This window comes from Hypanus sabinus, chromosome 18 (assembly GCF_030144855.1).
Source record: "Hypanus sabinus isolate sHypSab1 chromosome 18, sHypSab1.hap1, whole genome shotgun sequence".
In the NCBI taxonomy this organism is placed as follows: domain Eukaryota; kingdom Metazoa; phylum Chordata; class Chondrichthyes; order Myliobatiformes; family Dasyatidae; genus Hypanus; species Hypanus sabinus.
Window position 1 is genome coordinate 25,765,020 of NC_082723.1, and position 21,629 is coordinate 25,786,648.

The 21,629-nt window shown below is 39.1% G+C and overlaps 1 protein-coding gene across 11 annotated transcripts in view; it reads right to left on the minus strand.

The window, feature by feature from the left end:
- Positions 1-9,133: 9,133 nt before the first annotated feature.
- The window catches only part of gapvd1 (GTPase activating protein and VPS9 domains 1), a 114,220-nt gene continuing 101,724 nt past the window's right edge, over positions 9,134-21,629 (minus strand). For all 11 annotated transcript variants that reach the window (XM_059993901.1, XM_059993900.1, XM_059993894.1 and 8 more), the window contains 4 exons: positions 19,978-20,191; positions 18,755-18,827; positions 14,036-14,233; positions 9,134-13,130 (listed from right to left, as the gene is read on the minus strand). In XM_059993901.1, the coding sequence (XP_059849884.1) occupies positions 12,990-13,130; positions 14,036-14,233; positions 18,755-18,827; positions 19,978-20,191 (626 nt within the window). In that variant the 3' untranslated portion in view covers positions 9,134-12,989. The remainder of the gene's footprint in view (positions 13,131-14,035; positions 14,234-18,754; positions 18,828-19,977; positions 20,192-21,629) is intronic.

Sequence of the window (21,629 nt, forward strand, 5' to 3'; positions counted from 1 at the left end):
ACTGGAGCACATGGAGGAAACCCATACAATCACAAGGAGAATATACAATCTCCTTACAGGCAACAATGGATCTGAACCCTGATTGTTGGAAAGCATTACGTTAACACCATTTTATCTCTCACCTACACTAAACTTCAGCGCAGAAATTCAGACAAAATTTAGCCTCATCTAGAAATACTGAGCTCCATATATACCAGCCACACTCTGGGTTACACATAGGAAGAATTAAAAGAAACCATAAGAATTAAAAATATATATTGCTTGTTGCAGAAATCTTTATAATCAATGTTTTAAAAAATAAGTGCAGATGGAAGTTTTTAAAAATTTGTGCAACATATGAAGCATTTTACCACCTAAAGGGGAAACATTTATACAATATAATGCTTCTGTTGGGTTTCAGGGTGGAGATACATCTCTACCAAAGGAGGTGTAAGGTGCTCCTTCCCTCTGCTTGAGCAAGGTGTAGCACCGGCTTCGCCCCTGAATCAGGGTCATGTAAAGCCACGGGAGAGGTTAAGCAACCCCTGGCACCAGGCAGAATTGGTAAAGAGAAATGGTATTGGATGGGGTCACCAGTTTGTAAAGACACTGCTCAGAAGAAGGCAATGGCAAACCACTTCTGTAGAAAAAATTGCCAAGAACAATCATTTTAAAATATTTCTTGTAATTTATATTAATTTATGTATTGCAATGTACTGCTGCCACAAAACAAAATAAGTCATGGCATATGTCAGTGATAATAAACCTGATTCTGATTGTCAGCTTGCACTACATTTTCACTTTATTCTGCATTGTTATTGTTTTACCTTGTTCTGCCTCAGTGCACGGTGTAATGATCTGATCTGTTTGAACAGTGTGCAAGGCAAGCTTTGCACTGTTTCTAGGTACGTGACAAAAAATTTCCTAAATTAAAGGTGCACATTGCCACAAGTGAACGTGTGCGGGAATGAGGTGGGAGATGGTAGAATCGTAGGCAGATAGTGTTTGATGTTTGGTGGAGTTTTAGTTGGCTAAAGGGGCTGTTTCAACATCACATGGCTACAGCTACCTGATTTAACTTGCTGAGGCACTCGGCTTTGCCTGTGTGTAGCTTGGACTCCATTTGCGTACCTACCAATACCAGTCACCAACTCAATAGCTGAAGCCTGTATCTGCCTCGTTCAGTTCTTCCACCTCCTGTCTTCCTCTGCAATAAATTTAATAACCCCACTTCAGTCCATTATTGCTAATCCTTTGGTTTTCAGTTTCCTGACCTCCCGATCCAGCTTCTTTTAGCAATCCTTCTGACCAAAACTCTCTGTAACCCACATCATTGCTGTGAGGCGGCTAGGGGAGTGCTTTACTGGAGTTCAGCTTTGTTGCTGTCTGTAAGGAGCTTGTACATTCTATCCCCTGGTGAGCTTCAGGGGAACTGGGGACCCTTGTTTATATGGGGTTCCTCCGATTTCCTCCTGTAATCTCATCAAGACATGGGCATGCTACGTTGGCGCTGAAAACAAGCTGGCACTCGCGGGCGGCCCTGGCACAGCTGGGACTGTGTTGGTCATTGTCACAAACCACTCTTTACACGTTATCCTTCAATTTACATGCCACAAAGAAAGCTACTCTTCATCTTTCATTTCTTTTCCCCATTGATCCAGAATTCAGTTGTGCCTTAACTGCCCCTGTGGACGCTTAGTGTGCAAATTCAGGTTGTAGCTAAGGATCCTAAATTCTGGTTTCCTTAACAACACAAATTAAAATCCATAATGAGACGGAGAGTCTAATAAAGTTGTACGCTGCATGCACATACTAGGCGTAGGAGTGTTCTCCTCCCCCTCTCAATCTCACCTTATCTGCTTTGCTTTCTGCCTCATGTTTATCTGACCTGGCCTGAAGTGGATCTTTGTGGTTCGCCAAATGTTTACATTAAGAGGGTAGTGTAACCCTGTGCCATTCACAAAATTACTTCAAGCATATCAACAAAACCACAGGAAGCCCATCCATCTCTCCAACCTGTACACATGAATATCCAGCTGCATAAAGATTTTTTGTTTAATGTTTGTCTGAAACAATCAGACTGCATGCTCAGGAAAGCGAGAAAATGCTTGGAAAAGGTCCAGTTTGGCAGACCTTGTTTCATGAAAGCAGCGAAGAAACCGGGTTAGTCAGTAAAGTGAACTCCGTGAGCGACCATAGTATTAGTGAGCAAGCCAAAGCTGCCATCTCGTGGTGATGGTGCTGCTCTGCAATTGTATTCCAGGAAAGCAACGTCAAAATATTCAAAAAAACTTTAAACTTGGATTCAGAATAAAGTTTTTCCGTGGCAACGTGAACAAGCTTAAATATAGGCATTTCAGTAAAATCATGCTCAAATTTATCAACATGTATGTATACAACATATATGTATCAACATGACATATACTCAATGGGCACTATTTTCTTTTAGGTATGCCAGTTCATTAATCTAATCAGCCAATCATGTGGCAGCAACCCATGCAAAAAAGCATGCAGACATGGTCAAGAGGTTCAATTGTTCAGACCAAACATCAGAATGAGAAAGAAACGCGCTTCAAGTGACTTTGACTGTGAAGTGATTATTGGTGCCTCTCGGCATGGCTTGTGTATCTCAGAAACTGCTGATCCTTTCAGATGTTCATGCACAACAATCTCTAGAGCAGTGGTTCCCAACCTTTTTTTTGGCCATGCCCCACCTAATCACCTCTAAAATCCTGATGCCCCCTGTGGTGATATATAATTCTTATTATTCAAAAAGTGAACTCCTTTTCACCTGCAGGAAGCCTAAAAGACCATTAACTTGGTTTAAACAAGCTTCCAAAGAACATGGCATTCACGAAAGAGAAAAATAAAAGAACCAAAGGACTGTTAAAGTTCTGAGGAAGAAATTACTAAGAAATTGTAAAAAAAAGAACGTTAAATGATATTAAAATAATAATAATAATAAATAAATAAAACAACGCCGATTCATTTCTACAGCATACAAAGACAGATACACCTTTTAAAAGAGATGACACAATGTACACACCTTCACACCACCAAGAACCGAAAGCTACTGCAAAAAGCAGCATTGGGGCAACCTCGTACGAGTTTCTTACGCGTTTGGACTTGTTCATTCTTTCCTTCCTACATCAGTCAATTCATTAATTTAATTATGAAAGCCATTTGATGGTTGTAATGATGGTGATACACTATATATACAGTACATACGCGATTACACATGTGCATACACACAAGTATTTTTATGTATGCATACTGTATATACACATATGTATTAACTCGCACACACACTCATACTCACACAGACTTACTAGAAAAAATTCACTGTTAATAACTCATTCTCGAATTGCCCCCCTTAAAAATCAAATTCCCCCCTGTGGGGCGTATGCCCCACATTGGGAACCACTGCTCTAGAGTTTACAGATAATGGTGAGAAAAACAAAACAAAAATAAATCTAGTGAGTGGTAGTTCTGTGGGCAAAAGCACCTTGTTAATGAGAGAGGTCACAGGAGAATGGCCAGACTGATTCAAGCCGACAGTAATTCAATTAACCAAATGTTACAACAGTTGCATGCAGAACAGCATCCCTGAACATAACACATCGCATCTCAAAGTGGGTGGGTCTCAACTTCCTAACCAGAAGACCACAATTTGTGCGGATTGGTGATATCCTCCTTGCTGACAATCAACATGGTTCACCTCAGGGGTGTGTGCTTAGCCCACTGCTCCATACTCTATATACCCATGACTGTGTGGCGGGGATAGCTCAAATGCCATCTATAAATTTGCTAATGACACAACCATTGTTGTTAGAATCTCAGGTGGTGACTAGAGGGCATACAGGAGCCAGATATACCAACTAATGGAATGGTGTCGCAGCAACAATCTGGCACTCAACATCGGTAAGACAAAAGAGTTGATTGTGGACTTCAGGAAGGGTAAGATGAAGGAACACATGCCAATCTTCATAGAGGGAGCAGAAGTGGAGAGTGTGAGCAGTTTCGAGTTTCTGGGTGTCAAGATCTCTGAGGACCTAACCAGGTCCCAGAATATTGATACAGTTATAAAGAAGGCAAGACAGCGACAGTACTTTGTTAGGAGTTTGAAGGGATTTGGCATGTCAACAAATACACTCAAAAACTGTACAGATGTACAGTGGAGATCATTCTGACAGGTTGCATCACTGTCTGGTATGGGGAAGGGGGAGGGCTACAGCACAGGACTGAAAGAAGCTGCAGTGTTGTAAATTTAGTCTGCACCATCTTGGGTACTAGCCTATAAAGTACTCAGGACATCTTCAAGGAGCAGTGCATCAGAAAGGCAGCATCCATTATTAAGGACCCCCAGCACCCAGAGCATGCCCTTTTCTCAGTTACCATCAGATGTCAGGTAGGATGTACAGAAGAAGGCACACACTCAGCAATTCATAACAGCTTCTTCCCCTCTACCATCCAATTCCTAAATAGACATTGAATCCGTGAACTTCCACTTTTTAAATTTATATTTGTTTTTGCACAATTTTCAAACTATTCAATATATGTATACTGTAATTTATGTATTTATTATTATTTTTTCTTCTATATTATGTATTGTATTGAACTTCTGCTGGTAAGTTAACAAATTTCATGACATGTGCCAGTGATAATAAACCTGATTCTGATTCATGAGCATAGTCAGTGGCCACTTTATTAGGTACCTCCTGTATTTTGGCCACGGAGTGTACAAACCAGATTATTTTACCACCATGTACTTACAGTCAGTGACCGATTTATTAGACACAGGAGGTACCTAATAAAGCAGCCACTGTATGTAACAACATGACACATGATGATGATGACTGAGCATAAGCCTGGTCTTTGAAACAAACATATCTAGTGGGCCTCAGCTGGATTTATGATCCACAAAGCTTTGTGCATTTCACTTTGGAGTTCATTATTTTAAGAGCAGCCCACAGGTGTTCAAACAGACTCTGAAAGAGTTGTAGGGCTGTGCATTGTGTAAAAGCTCAGCTCTTGATCTCAGTCTTTGATTTAGTAAGTGATTAAATGGCCAAAAACCAGCTGTCTCAACAAGAGTGAACCACATCCCAACTGCTACCCCACCAATGTCAGGGGCAGCTTTCCATTAAGCCGTTTGATAATCAGAGCAGAAAGCTCTAAGATACTGGCCTGGCCTGTTGTGTTTTAGAATCAGAATCAGGTTTACTATCACTGACACATTATGAAATTTGTTGTTCTATAGCAGCATACCAGAGCAATACATAAAAATACTACAAGTTACAAGAAATATACTTAAAAAATAGTGCTAAAAGAGAGCAAAAGCAGTGAGGTAGTGTTCATGGGATGGTTCATTGTCCATTCAGAAACCTGATGGTGGAGGGATGATGTTGGTCCTAAAACAGTGTCTCTTCATGCACCTATGCACTTTTCTGGTTTTATTATTAGAGAAGGTAGCTCACAGGTTTAATCTTTGGAATGAATGGACAAAGGCCATGTGCTTCAGAAAGCAAAAATATGAAAACAACAATTTCCTTTGAGCTGTACTTCAGCAACAAGTTCCCATTGCATGAAGAAATGGGACAGATGATGACGGGAGACAAAAAATGTACCTGTCCTGAAATTATGAATTCTGAATCTGTGAAGAATCCCATAAAGGAATCACACCTACCCTGGATTCCATGAGTTATAAAATGGCAAATACTGGAAATGCTTATCAGGCTAGGCAGCAACTGAGTAGGAAGTTAACATTTCACAGGGATGATGCTTCATTAGACCTCAGCAGATCAGAGTGAAAAGACTGAAATTGTTAAATTTAATGCAGAATCCTGAGCATGGCGAATTGTCACTAGCTAATGTTATGGAGAACAAGGTGATACAGATGGAATATTCCTTCAGAAAGCTGAACATGAATGCTACGAGGTGCCGTCTCAACAAGGTAACATCTATCAAAGGTCTCCACCATCCAGGCCATTCCATATTCTTGCAGCTATCATTGGACAAATACAGAAGCCTGAAATCCCACATCAAGTCAAGGACAGCTACTTCCATTCAGTCTCTCAGTTCTTGAGCCAACCAGCACAACCCCAACCACTACCTCAGTATAAGAACATTGTAACATGGTGACCACTTTGCACAATAGAATTTGTTTTTGTTCTGATTAAGTTCTTTATTGTAAAGATTTAAAATGATTTATGCTCATCTTGTGAACGCTGCTTATATGATGCTTTCCATTACACCTGAGCATACGTGTAGTTATGCTCACCACAATCTCGTTTGAAGGGCAAGAGAATGGGAGACTTGGGCTACGTCCACACTACACCGGATAAATCCGTATCCGAAGCTTTTTCTCTTCATTTTTATCCTTCATCCACACTAAAACAGTGTTTTCATCCCACGAAACTGGAGCTTTTCAGAAACGTTTTCCAGGGTGGGTATTTTTGAAAATGCTGCTTGGGCAGATCAGTGTGGACGGGGTAACCGGAGACTTTTGAAAACGCTGTCAGACGGCAGCATGCTATTTCATTGTTTTCTTGAACGCAACCTAACAATTTCAGAACAGACGGCAACGAGACTGAAGCCAGAAGAGTTAGAAATGTACTCACCAAATACTTTGACCCATAACTGACTGAATAAATAAGTATACTCACTTTGCCCTGTTTCCTGTCCTTGCTCGAATGAAGGTGGTTTACCTATTTATGCAAGTACTTCTCTGACAATAGATGTGTAACAGCCTAATGTAACATTGTATGGAAATACAAGATAATACTGATGCAGACATGTTTTATACATTTAACAAGGAGCTTTATTAATGCAAGAGTTCGTCATTTTTTCAATGTTTGTCGTCAGCTGGGTCAATCTGTCCGTGAACTCCCTGTTGGTTGCCTCTGTACGCTCCAGTATTTGTTTTTTTTTACTTTTTTAAGTTCTCCTGTGTGAGAGCCAACAGCTGTCCATCGTTTTTAAGTTTTTCTAGTCAGTAACGACACAAACGTGCACTTTCACAGTGAGATTCGACACCAAACATGTCAACACAAGTGAATCTGCAGATGCTGGAGATAAATAAAAACACAAAATACTGGCAGAACTCAGCAGGCCAGACAGCATCTATGGGAGGAGGTAGTGACAACATTTTGGGGCGAAACCCTTGTTTGGTAGATGTGTCCTGTGCATGCCCAGTAGGAGATTCGCCGAAATCTCAGTTTCAGTGTGGATTGAGCCATTTTTAAAAACGCATGGTGTGGACGCCTATTGTTTTTACGCAAAACCGGCGTTTTCAAAATTATCCGGTCTAGTGTGGGTGTAGCCTTGATGCAGCATTTAATTAGGTGAAAATGGAGGTTGAACGGGAAGGATTTGGGGAGGGGAAGGTAGGTAACTATAGCAAAGATATCAATACAACTGAATGAGTAGAGAACTTACAAGTTCTGGGGCTTGAGGACCTGAGTTAAACCCAACCATAAGGCTCCTGAACCAGTATGGATAATATCACTTACAACCTATGGATTCACTTTCAAGGACTACTGTGGTTATAACAATGCTTTATAGTACCAGTGGTCCAGGTTCAGTTCCTGCTGTTGTCTGTAAAGAGCTTGTACATTCTCCGTGACCATGTGATTTTCCTCCGGGTGCTCTGGTTTCCTCCCACATTCCAAAGATGTACCAGTGATAGTTTAATTAGTCATTGAATTAGTCATTAGTCATTGTCTCATGATTAGGCCAGGGTTAAAAATTGGGGTTTGCTGGGCAGTGTGGCTCAAAGGGCCAAAAGGGCCTATTCCACTCTGTATAATCAATAAAATAAACTCATGTTTTCAGTATTATTAGCTTTTTTTAAAAACTGTAGTTTGTCTTCTTATGCACATTGGTTGTCAGTCTTTGTAGTTTTTCATTGATTCTGGTATATTTGCTCTACTGTGAATGTCTGCAAAAATGAATTTCAGTGTTGTATATGTACTTGATAATACATTTACTTTGAACAAGTTAAGACTTTATTTCCTGAAGTGCAAGAAAATGAGTGGAGATTCGATTGAAGTATACAGAATTATGAAAGGTATAGATAGGTTTTCTCCATTGAGGTTGGGTGAGACTTGAACTAGAGGCCATGAATTAAGGGCGAAAGGTGGACTATTTAAAGGGAACCTGAGGGAGAACTTTTTCTACTCAGTGTGATGAGAATGTGGAATGAGATGTCAGTGGAAGTGGTGGATGCAGGTTCAAGTGCAATATTTAAGAGAAATTTGGGTAAGTAGAAGGATGAGAGGGGTATGGGGTTGGTTGGTATGGCGGGTTGGTTATGGTCCAGGTGCAGGTCGATGAGAGAACAGAATAACAGTTCAGGATGGACTAGAAGGGCCAAAGGGCCTTTTTCTGTGCTGTATGATGGTAAGGACATGAGGGTCTGTTTAATTAATCACTGGGAGTAACCAATACCTCACAAGGCAAGGCCAGCAGAAGACTACCAATAAATGTAGAATCTTACAGTTCACTGAGCAATTAATTGCATTGATAAGTAATTAAATGAACAACATGGTTTTGGTTGCATTGTCCTTATGGCATTTCTATAGTTTAAATATTTGAGCACAATACATCCAAGGAACAGGGAAAGGAAAAGGAATAGACCTGAACTTGTCCCATATTGAATGACAGGGAAGCAGAACATCTGACTGCATCTGCATTTTTTGATTATGAACTCTAAAATGTAATTCACTAAAGCCTCAACATATAGTCATCCATTCAACTCTTCAATTCTTTTCATCAGAAATCCCATGACGCAATGTAGAACCTGCTCACAGGAACTGGGGAGGGTTACAATAGTAAATGCAGAGTTCCCCACGATAGTACAATCAAGCACTGACCAACTTCCTTTTGCTTGGTTGTATCTGGCAAAAGATTTGTACCAAGCACCACTGCATTACTGCTCCTAATGTTGCTGTTAAGTTTGCATGCAAGATCCTGTTGAAATTCGTACACATCTTATAGGTGTTAGAGCCAATGTGCATGAATTTTAGTCGGTACAAATATACCCGAGTTAATGTGCTGTACAATATGAAGACTGCCCAACATTGCATGCAGAAAATTAACACAGAAATTAATTCTTCAGTATGGCAAGAACCAAATTCACCAGCAGACACCAACAATGGGATAAAAGGCTCCCTTTAATTAGCATTATGGATTGATATATTACATTAATCTCCTTAAAGACAGTATACATTTTTCCCGTGTGCAAGATTGTGCAAGCTCATTAACTTAGGCTTTGTAAAATCTCTAACAGTTTCAAAGAGGCAGTAATTCAGGTGATGCAGTTAACAAACAAAACACAGTATTTCGTTAGCTTAGATTAACTTCTCAATATAACACTCCCTTCTAAGTTCCTAGCTGCTAACTGCAGAAAATCATTAGTTGTCCATTCCTGATGTTCTAAAACATCAGATATGGTGATAGGTTTGGTCCTCATACACAATTCTGGGTCGATAGGCCTGTCAGTACAGCTTTTACGTATCTGATTAAAGCAGTTGCAATTTTTCTTTTTAAAATTATTTTTGTTATACAGTATGCAAGTGATAGTTTCCATACATTTCAAAATCTCCATGGATACAATCAACTCATACACAAGTTGTCCAAGCAAATTCTTCAAACGTTTAAGACCGTACTTCAAAATTTAAAACACAAAAGGCAACTTAGAATGAACCCGCAGAGAAAGCACGTTAAAAATAAATAGCAGACATTTCAGTTTTCATAAAGTCTAACTGTAAAATAAATAAATCCCAATCCCTAAACTGTCCCACTGTTTACATTTAAATTCCTTTCCTAAATTGATGTTTATGGTGAGAAAAACAAAAAACAATGTCTAAAAATTTCTTCAAAGTGCAACTGCAAGACAAATGTTGTTTCAGCCAATTAGTCTTTAGCCTTCAACTGCACCTTCCCTATATCCCCATTAAGAGCCCAGCATGATGTGTATTACCCCAATGCTGCTGAGAGAAGGGTCTGCAACACCAGAGAAATGTAACACTGACTAAGCCAAAAGGAGGTGGTTTTGAATTTCATCCTCTATCCTGGTTTCTCTAACTAGCTGATCTGTAAAGCACTTTTGTGTCAGATTAGGTTCTGCTAGCCATTTTGCTTAGGTTATTGATTCAGACACCTCATGCCTGCATATAATACTAACTGCATTAATACCCCACAGCTGGAAGTATACATAAATTACCCTTTTTCCAGTTTTAACACCATCAGGCCAAGTGTTGCACTAGTGTAAGGAATTCAGATTCCCAGATGTATAACCCAAGATTAGAAATATTCAGAAATGTAATTTGATCATATAGCCTTAAATTAGTGCTAACTAGTACATTATAGCTAGACACTTAGTCACACTCAAACTTAACTACATCAAAATAAAAATAAAGATAGGACTTGTTTTTGGCAAGTTATTACAAATCAACTTGAACTTAAACTGTCTGTCAGGGCTGGAAATTTTACTTACACGTAGAGGAAATGAACAACTCTCATGGTAATAATCAGGTGAATAGACTATTTTATTCATTTTAAAATCACCCAGTTATATGGCTTTAATACCGTTGATTATATTCAGCATCAAATCTTCCCACGTCAACTGACTAACTAGTGTGCAGGTGCACATTAAAATTCATTCCAGAAATTTCTTTTTATTGCAAAAACTTTAAAAAAAGATTGTAGGAACTAGCTAAGATGGTGTTACATGGATCGTGGTTGTATTGGTATGAAGTGTCCCATTGCTTCAAGACTATAAAATACTGAATATTTAGGATGCTGTTTGAAATAAGATCCTTTACTCCAGACTTGCACTAAAATATCTAAATCCACATTGAATATACATTCAATTAGAACAGGTATAGATTTTTCTCCCACAATTCAGATAATTTACAATTAAACATGGTGGTATCCAACATTCCCAGTCCAAGAAGGTGAATGGAGGGCAAGTACTTACTCTACCACTTTCCTCCTTGATATTGAGATATAAAACAGTCTCAGAACATGTATCCAACAGCTCTCCCTATGGTATTCACTGTTCCAAACCCTTGACCCAAACTGAAATCGTATCATTAGATATGTGCTGGGGATAAGTCTCAGGTGAGGACAGGGAACCAAGATTAGGAAGGATTTTATTCTAATATGGCCACTAAGGGACAAACTCACATAAGCATCCAATGTCTTTGGTAGCCTGTGAATTTTGTAACGACGGCAGATTTATATTAGACTGGTTTTGGATTAGCACAATGGAGACCTTCTTCTCTTAAATTACTTTATTTTCTAAAAATATGCAAAATCAGGTGAATTTACATTAATATTACTATTCATCCACCCACTGAGTAATGATCCCTTTATTTATATATAATAAAGAAAAAACAAATCAGTCTTGACTTACTGGAGCTGCCATTATTTAATTCTACCACGTGAGTGTTCATAATGTAACCTAAAATGCAATAATTTAAATTCTTATACCTTGCCATTTATACTGTATATCCTAACAATCAACATCTGACTCACTGCAGTTTGGCAGTTTCACCTGAAAATTGTTCTAGACAAGCCAAGTCCCAATGCCTTGCTACTCCATTTATTGGAAACGGCTTTGTAAAGGTGCAGCCAGCACCAGTCATGTATGGCTGTCCGTTTGTGTTGGCCGTTACATGTTAACTCTGGCTGTCAACAAAGGCACTGCTGTCCACTGGAAGTCTCAGCTGCTGTGAGGGACTGAAGTGATTTTTGCTGGTCTTCCACTCAAATTTTCATCTCTCCCAGCCACGGCAGTCATGGTTGCAAATTTCCTTGTGTGCTCCAGGAGATGAAGAGGTGTGCTTCTGTGAGATGGCCCTTACGCCCACAGGGAGGGAATAAAGCCTCCATGAAAATGAGGGAGTCAAATAGCAGTCAAGGTTGGAATTCAATTGCAGACCAGAGTTCAACGTTCGTTGCTGCTTTGACAACGTCCCTTGCTGAGTTGTGATTGTGGGGAGAGAGGTCTCTGCAGCCCCTGACTACAAGTGGATCCCTTATACAGAGAGCAGAAACTGGTTTATTTTAGTCTCTGGATCAACTATTTGCCACACAATAAGGAAACTAGTTTAAGAACTGAGAACCAGCACTTTGACTTTGAAACCGTGAAACAGACAACCTTATAAAATCACCTCGATAAAGCATCATTATATGACTTCGGTTTATAAAAACCCTAGCAACAAAACAGTGGAGTCCTAGGCTGCTTTACTAACAGGCTGGTTAAATGTTAACACTTAAAACAGATGCCAATAAGGTTACAATGTCAGGTATGTCAGCTTGCTTAAAGAAAAGTCCAGGCTTTGGAAATAATTTATTGGAAGGCCCAAAAACACTTTGAAGCAACACAAAGTGGTGACTTCTTCAGATAAAATGATAGACCTGTTGGTTCTTTACCGCTAATTCCAACACATTGCATTTCTGCTGTGTGCAATTTTTAGGAAATCTCTGATTGTTCGGTCAAACGCAAGTTTCTCTGAAAGGTTGGGCTGGATACTTGACAAAAAGACCTACTTCCTCATTAAAGAGACATTAAGCCATCAGTTGCTAATTTGCTAATTCTTTTTATAAAATTGTTGAGGGGTTGGGTTGGGCATGGTAAATGAAATCAAAAATCAAAGAAATACTTGTTTAAGGCCCCAGTTGAGAACTCATGCAGACCAGAATAACAGATGGAAAGAGGGGTCATTTGCTTACAGTACAGTTTCAAGTTCTGAAATACCTGAAAAAGTGTGGTCCCTTTTCGCATTGCTGACAGTAATACAAAGACCTGTTAGTAAATCTGATTGTTAATTTTGGTAAAGATCCACTGAATCTAGTTCTTTTTTTTTTCATTTAAATGTCTCCACACTATGTACATGTATTATACAAAGAGAAGATTCAGTCTTCAGCTCTCCTTCTCACAAACAGTTGGTGCAAATCTTTTCACTTTTCCTAACAGTCTGTCATGCAGGTGGTGTTCTGCATCACTTGCGATCATCAATGGTTTTAATGAATTCAACTGCTGCTGTGAACTGCATCCACCAATAGGATTCCTCTCCACTGAGCCGGCTGGCATAGAAATTATTGATGTACTGAACAGTGGACAGCAGGCAGGGTGGGTTAGCCTAAAGGTATAAAAGAGATGAATTAAAAGCCGTACAAAATCAGGAGGGAGAAAGAATCAGACCATATATTACTTCTCATTCAATAGCAATGTCTTAATTTATGCTTCATGGGAAATACATATAAAATGTTAAGATATTCGAGAGGCATGGAGAATGGTTCAATTAGATTTAAGGTGTTTTATATCACCTCCACTACATCATCTCTCAGACATGTTGCATTTTCTAGCCTTGCCAATTAGCCTGAAGAAACCATCATTAGTGCTACAGAATCCTGCAGGAATTAATGACAATGATTTTTTTCTCCAAATACATTAGAACAACATCTTACTGACAGCAGATGATATTCTTAGTTCAAAATATAAATTTGCATAGGATTAAGTAGCTGCCTTTTGCACAGAGATCATTACCATCCAAGCTCAGAAGTGGTCAAAATGTTCAAGGTTCAAAGACTTTGCAAACACAAGAGATTCTGCAGATGTTGGAAATCCAGAGTAACGCACACAAAAATACTCATGATGGATCTCAGCCCAAAACGTCGACTCTATATTCTTTTCCATAGATGCTGCCTGACTTTCTGAGTTCCTCTAGAATTCTGTATGTGTTACTCATTATAGGGTTAGACAAAATTCCTCAGGATGCTATCGACTGGTCATCAGAAAAAAACATCTATGGACAATCTAAATAAAACTGAAATTTGCTGCAGCTATCCAGGTGAAAATATATTTAAGTGCATAAAACAGTTCAAAAAGTAAATTAATTTTCAGGACAAAAGAAATTTTTATTTGCCTAGCAGAAGAATGCATTCCTTTGCTTGTGTGCAGAGTTGAAAATACCAGTGGCTTTTTAGAATGCTGCATTGTAACTGCACTCTTGTTAAAAAAAATGATATTCATCTGTTGGCTCACCTTGATGAGGACAAAGACAAGAACGGGAACAAAGTCGTCTGCCCCAGGGACTGAGTCCTCATTGGCCAAGCTTAACAGATTCATTATGGTGGAGCACATTCGCAGGATACACTGAACCTTATCTCTTGGGGTCTTGTATGCATTGATTGTTCGAACCTCTGATTGTGCAGACGGCCATGGAGCCTCTTTCAAATACACCTAAAAAGGTACAGAAAGTGCGCAAGATACACAATATCACAATCTCAACATAACCTTTAGGACTACAAATTAATTTCTATTTATGTAGGTGGCATCTCAGAAGCAGGCAATATTAACAAAAAGCATTACAATTACTGTGACCTATGAACAGAAATATTTGTGCAGTGCAGAGAAAATTTAGAAGTGCAGCTCCCCTTGTGTATTCGCCTGTAACAAAAATACCTCCACAGACTTCACAGCGTAGGCATCCGACCAGCTCCAGAGTGGTGACCTCCATTGAGTGCACAAAAGAATTTCAAAACATCAGACAACATTGGACAAATTTCACTAGTTCCTTGAGCTGGAGCACTGGGCAGTAAATTCTGTTTTGAGGGCAGAAAGATCTGAGAGGAATAGTTCCCTCTACAAGCACAGATTATCTCAGTGAATTAACAGCACACAAAGATGGGTCTAGATACTGTATCGCACATACTCTTCAAAGGTGAGAGAGCAATGTAGATTTGTATTGGAAGTGGGGGAGATAGCAAAGGAGGGGAGGGTGGTGGTGTGGAGAAAAGCCATGAAGATTCTGCCCACGATGTTCACTTCCTTTCATTTAACGATTCTGAACAGCAAGTTGCATTTGCTAAGCTGCATACATAATATACTGTATAAACGGTTTATGTGGATGACATGGTAGCACAGCAGTTAAAATAACACTTTACACTGTCAGTGCTTGGGGTTCAATTCCCACTGCTGACTAAGGAGTTTGTATGTTATCTCACCACCAGGCAAGGGAGAAAATGTAGAAAGATAGAGAGAAAAAAAAACAGCAAAGTGATTAACAGCCAGATTCAAACAACTACCCAGTTATAATAAAGTCAACTTGGTTCAAACATTACAAAACAAAACAAAGATGCTTTGGCATGGGTTTAGCTCCAATATCTTCCCCATTAATGTTCCAGCGACTGTCATGGGGAAGAAGGGGAAGCAAACATAGACTCAAGTCACACTTACTCTGGATCTTTCTCTCCCTCTCTCTCTTGCTTTTACATTCTGGCACTGCTATCAGTGAAACTGTTAAACTGTTGGAGATGAGAACAGGTAATCTGCTGAGCTGAGAATAGCAAGATTAATGGGAAGCAAAGAAATAGGAAGAGACTTGGTTAAAAAAAAACCTCTTCAAACGAAGAGCTAACAACACACCAGTATAAAAAATGTGCTCTGAAGCCAATTTGTTAGGAAAGATTGGTGGCAAATTCTTGATGCCACAAGTACTCTATTAAACTAACTTGAAGCATGAGAGATGAAGAGCTGAGAAAGTATATAAAAAAATAAATTGGACTTTAATTTAAATATTCAGTTTTCACCGAAGTTCATTAGATTAACTTTAAGACTTATTTACCAGAAACCAACATAACTCAAACTGGGCAGCCAAAGATGGAGGTAAATCTTGCAGGTTATGACCAGCAGTACTTAAGGGAACCATGGGTATTCATCCATGATCCTGGTCTTACATGAATACACTGCACCAACCACTGGATTTGATGGACTCTCGGGATCCCTAGGATTATATTGGTAAATTCCCACTCAGATCAGAGGCCTCGTTCATTTTGATGGGGTTTCTTGTCTAATTTAATTATGATTTCCAAGTGTTTCAGTGTGTTTTGATCTTAATCAAAAAGCTTTATCAGATCCTAATTGACTGAATGCAGGAGACAAACCACCAAGCAGCCTCAGCTTCAACAGAATCTCTGGAAAGCAAGGCCTAATCTTGCTGGTGGTGAGACTACATATCCGATCACAGGATGGAAGGGTCAGTGAGAGGTGCATCACAACCTGGTGAGTGTGGGTATCAATGCAAGGCTGGATCCAAACAGTGTTTAATACTTGCACTGCAATTTTCACGTCAAATGCTTCACTTATAATTTTAGTTCTATATACATCTACAAGGGAAACGCACTGAATAACCTTTATCTAGTCCAAATCCACTCTACCATTTTTGCTCCAATCATATTATACCATTCTGTGCTGCAGAGAGACAAAGTGTAAATGCTTCATTCTAATGGGCCACACTTAGAGGTTCTAACTAACCCTAATATCAAATCCTCAATATATTGTAGATACTTTTTCTAGATGCAAAGGAAGCTACAACCCAAAGGGATGAGGAACAAGAAAATGTTACTAAATTCCCCCAAGCCTGTTCTGCTAGAAATGTAAACTTATTAATCCATGAGACCCTTTATCACATTCTCAGATATACTATTTGTCTCCACCTTCAAAATATTCAAAGGTTCAGGTTCCACTGCTCTTTTTCATCCGGAAGTCTCCTCTGTCTACTTTTGATTTAATTGTCCTGGCAAACGAATGATAACACTGAGATCCCTCTGCATTTCAGCATGCTACAGTCACCAGTTATATCATTTGTTTCTTTTGTAGACAACTTCACATTTCCCACAAACTGTACTTGCAGATTCATTTGTTCACATGCTTTCCTTTTTGCTCCCTGAAGTCTTCTAATGTCCTCTTTGCAACTTCTGTTCCTGCTCATTTTTGTGTCATTTGCAAATTTAACAACCGTACCACTCAGTGGCATCTACAAGAATGATGGACTCTCAATCTACCCCTTGCTCTTTATTATACGCCTGCACTGCACTTTGTAACTGCAACACTTCATTGTGCATTCTGTTACTGTCTTCCCTGGAACTACCTCAGTGCATTATCCATATGGATGCTAAACAAAATGTTTTACTCTATCTTGGTACATGTGAAATAATACACAGAATTACCAAATTGTAAAAACATGAGGCCACAACACAAATCCCTGTGGTACACCACTTGTTACATCTTGCCAACCTAGAAAACAACCCATTTTTGCCTGATCTCAATTTTCTGTTAGCTAGTCTTCTATCCATTATAAAATTACTCCCTAAACCATGAGCTCCCACATTCTGCAATCACATACTGACACCCTAGCAAAGGTTTTCTTGAAATCTAGATATAGTACATCTATTGGTTCCAATTTATCCACAAGGAAATGCTGTATTTATAATGAAATTTACAAAACAAATTGCAGATACTTAAAATCTAAAATAAACCAGAAAACACGGGACACATTCAGTAAGATGAACAGCATCTGTGGGAAGGCAAACAATATTTCAAGTTGAAAACAAGAGAATGTGTGGGAATGGTTGGACAGGACAATGGGGATCTTTCTGATAGGGGCAATGCTACGGCTGCCAATGGAGATAAGCTACAAAGCCTATCCTGTCAATGGATTAATAGGGGCAGTTAGGCAGAAAATTAACAAAAGATGTGATACAAGAAAGTGAGAAGGTGAAAAAGTATAAAAATTACAACATGCAGGGCATGTTCAGCCAAGTCATATTGAATTGGATTTCCCCTTCTATTCCCCACTTCAGCCTCTTATCTCTTCTCACCAGCCCATCACCTCCCTCTGGTGCCTCTCCTCTTTCCCTTTCTCCTATGGTTAACTCTCCTCTCCTATCTGATTCAGTCCTCTCCAGCTCTTTGTCTTTCACACCCACCTGGCTTCATTTTCTACTTCAAGCTATCCTCCTTTCCCTCTCCCACACTTTTATTCTGACATCATCCCCTTTCCTTTCCAGTCCTGAGGAAGCCTGAAACTTTGACTGTTTGTTCATTTCCAGATGCTGTCTGACCTACTGAGTTCCTCCAGCATTTCGTGTGTGTTGCTTTGGATTTCTAGCATCTCCACAAGATAAATTATGGGACGGCAGATTCAGCCAGCTCTGATAGACAGTGGTTACCCAAGGATCTAGAATTAAATGCAGATTTTAAAAGGCTGCAACATATGCAGATAGAAGATTTTGTGCAGCCTCAGTGTTACAGTGGGTGGCTGATAAAGAGTGGGAGTGGGATGGAGAATTAAAGTGGTAGACAACAGGGAGTGCCAAATTCTATCTGGGGGATCTGCAGCAGTGTGAACACCAAAATGAAGTACACTTGAATCGTTCCTGCATTGAAAAGACTGTTTGTGTCCCTAGATTAGGAGAATATGGAAGCCATAAAAGGATAGGATCCAATTCTCCTGTGCCTGCATGAGGAAGTGCCGTACAGTAAGTGTGTGGTGGGGACAGGAGATTACAAAGAGCAACCATGTCTCCAAAATGCTGCAACAGCAGATGGGGGAAAAGACCAGTCTTGTGGTAGAATCTGACATTCCTTTGATTGAACTTACTCTGTCTGTACTTTATAGTTTCTATCTGCCTCCATTTAAATGTCAACCTACTGACACTTAATTTATTTCCATGCCAACCCTAACCAAATCCTATCATAGATATTCCCTTTGACCTACCCAATTCCTCTGCATTCAATTCTCTTTTCTAGCTTTGAAGGGTTTTCTAACCTAAAACATTAACCCTTTCTCTTTCCACTGCCATTGTCTAACCTACCGAACATTTCCTGCATTTTTTTTGTTTTTAATGTAATATTTAGAAATTCTCTTCCAAAACTCTTCTGCATAGAGTTGCCAAATACTAAATTATCTTAAGTTATTACCTCTGGAATTTGAAGTGCCCTGTGATTTGCAGTGACGACTTTACAGAGACGTTGAATGTGCTCATAGAAAAGCCTGGAAATAAATTACAGCAACAAAAGGTTATGGTCAACTAAATTTGTAGCTTAAAACTTAATTAAATTTGTTTAAACAACAATAACATTTGTACAGCACATTTGAGAAAATTATCTTAAGGCAGGTTTTAGAAATAAAAACAGGAAAAAATCTGAGAATTATTTGTATGAGTGCATTGTTTTTACCCAAATACTGCCCTGTGCAGAATAAACTACTTCAGAAATAATTTAGATTTTAAAGGTAGATTCACTGTTGAATGAAATAGCAAGCCCATCAGACACAATATTATACATATCCAATTGCACATAAGTTGCAAAGAACAAATTCAATACACATTATAAAAATCACAAGAGTACTTGTGGTCTTCCTGGTTTAAAAGTTTTGAACATACCATCTTCCAAAAACAGATATTTTGTGTATCAGATGTAAAATAAATTCTGCTTCTTAACTGTCTTGGTTAGAACTTGCATTTGTTTAGCACTGAATCACAAACACCTCAAAGTACCTCAGAAAATAAATTGCCAGCTGAGTTCCTCCAGCATTTTGTGTGTGTTGTTTTATAATAAAAGCAATTTCACACACATGCATTTGTAATAGTGTTTGCATAATAGATACTAAGGTATCTATTACATCATTTCTTTGGTCCATATTGCGACGGTCTCAAGTCTTTAATTTCTGACCTGGGAATATATAATTTGGCTCCACCTCAGAGCTGAAAACACTCTCTCCCTCTCTTATGGCTATTACATCTGAACTCTGTACTGCACACTGTAGCATTTAAACTCTACTGGCACTTCACCCTGAGGGGTAATACACAAGATTAAATATTGCTGAAACCTTCGCAGTAGGAGAAAAATTCCAACATTTGAATTTTAAGCTCAAGTGCAGTTGCTATCTGCAATATGTAGTTAAATATCACCTTTTCAAACACTAATATAGTAAGTTATCAACAACTACAGTTTATGAAGTCAGTTTTTCAAATGGCATTTCCAATAAACATTTTTGAAGGCCACTTTCATTCAGTATTCTATGACTTTATTAATGCCCTAATTACAGAAAAAAAGAAGCATTTTTTGTGGGGCTCAGTAACAACTGAAAGGAACCACGAGTACCTTGTCAAAAGTTGTGCACAATATTTATTGTTACTTACTGGTCACGTAAAATATCACCATCCTGATTGGGGTAGAAGGCAAGTTTGAAAATGCGGTTCATGACACTGCGCTCAATTGCCATCTGTGCATCCTGGAGCTGTTCCTCACTGGCGTTCTGCCAGATAACATCCTGTGCCATTGCTCCATACAACGACTGCAAGAATTCTTCCACTAAGGCTGTTTTGTCATCTGCTGCAGTGAGATTCTGGAAGTCTGAACAAATTGTGAGGCTAAATCAAGCAGTGCACAAATAGTCATTTCTTTAAGAACCTAGGCCAGAGCATCTCTCAGTTCCCACCCTCTTCTTCCAGCAGTGCCAGCTTTCAGGGAATTTCATTTAGCAGACACTGACTGCCCTCTAGTGCCTTACCTGCAAGCTGTAACAGTGAGTCTTGGCAGGATATTTTCCATGGAGACCGTCACAGTCTAGCCAGATTTTGCTTTCACCCACTGCCAACAAACTTCTCAGTGTGGGTTAATGGATAGCAATCAAGAGCAAGAACAACAACTTGTATTTATATAGTGGTTGTAATGTCCCAAGGCAGTTCACAGAAGCTTCAAACAGAATGTTGGCTGATCTTCCTCCTAACTAGCCCAGCGTCACTAAGAGCCAACACTGAGCCCCAACTGCTTCACAAACCAAAAATTAGCCAGCACAGTATGGGTGCTTCTGATCTATTTGGCTTGACGCTAAGGGGAGGAGGGCTTCTCTTGCCGAGAGCCAAACCATCAGAGGAAGCTCTACATTACACACTTCAAAAAGATTCAGAGACCTACAAGTTCAAGACTAAAACATTTTCAACCTGAGCCCAACTATGTCAAATTAAGCATTTTAATTGTCTCTAGTGCGAGTAAGGATCCTTCATGATGCAGCAATAACCAGAAGGATCCCACCCACACTGCTCATGGACTGTATGCCCTGCTCCCATCAGAGAAGAGGCTACGCAGCATTCACACCAGGACCACCAGTCTCAAAAACAGTTAGTTCCCCTAAGCCAACACCTCCACCCACCAGGCTTACTTTATAATTTCCCATCAGCCACCTTACATACAGACACTCCTGTACTTAAGTGTCACCTTATGGACATGCAATCAGTGTACATATATTTATAAATAACAATATTCTGCATTGCAAATTCAAAACACATTCATTAGCAATTGAAATTTTCCATAAAGATGAAACATCTTGGCAGCATAGTAAAAGTTCCTAGCACACAAGTTGACTTAAGATCCATTGATCACATAATTATAGTAACTGACAATTACGCAGAAAGCCAGATTTGACTTTACATTCAATAGTTAATCTAATCAACTATTCAGGGTAGCTCCTCACCACCCCCCACCAGTTCACTACACTGTAAACACTTTAAACCATTTTTATAATGTTGTTTACATTGTAAATACAAGCTGGTATTTAAGTATTTATGCATATTTCATTCAATTTTAACCTCAACTTTAATTTTATATAACCCTTTATTCTTTATAATTGTTGAATGTTGTTTTTTGTTGCACTGATTAAAACACCACAGCAAATTCCTAACGCATGTAAATATATATGGCAAATAAAGTTGATGCTGAACTACAACTGATCCCTTAATGTAGCAAAGTGCTGTACATTAAATATGGGCTTTCATATCTACAAAGAATACGA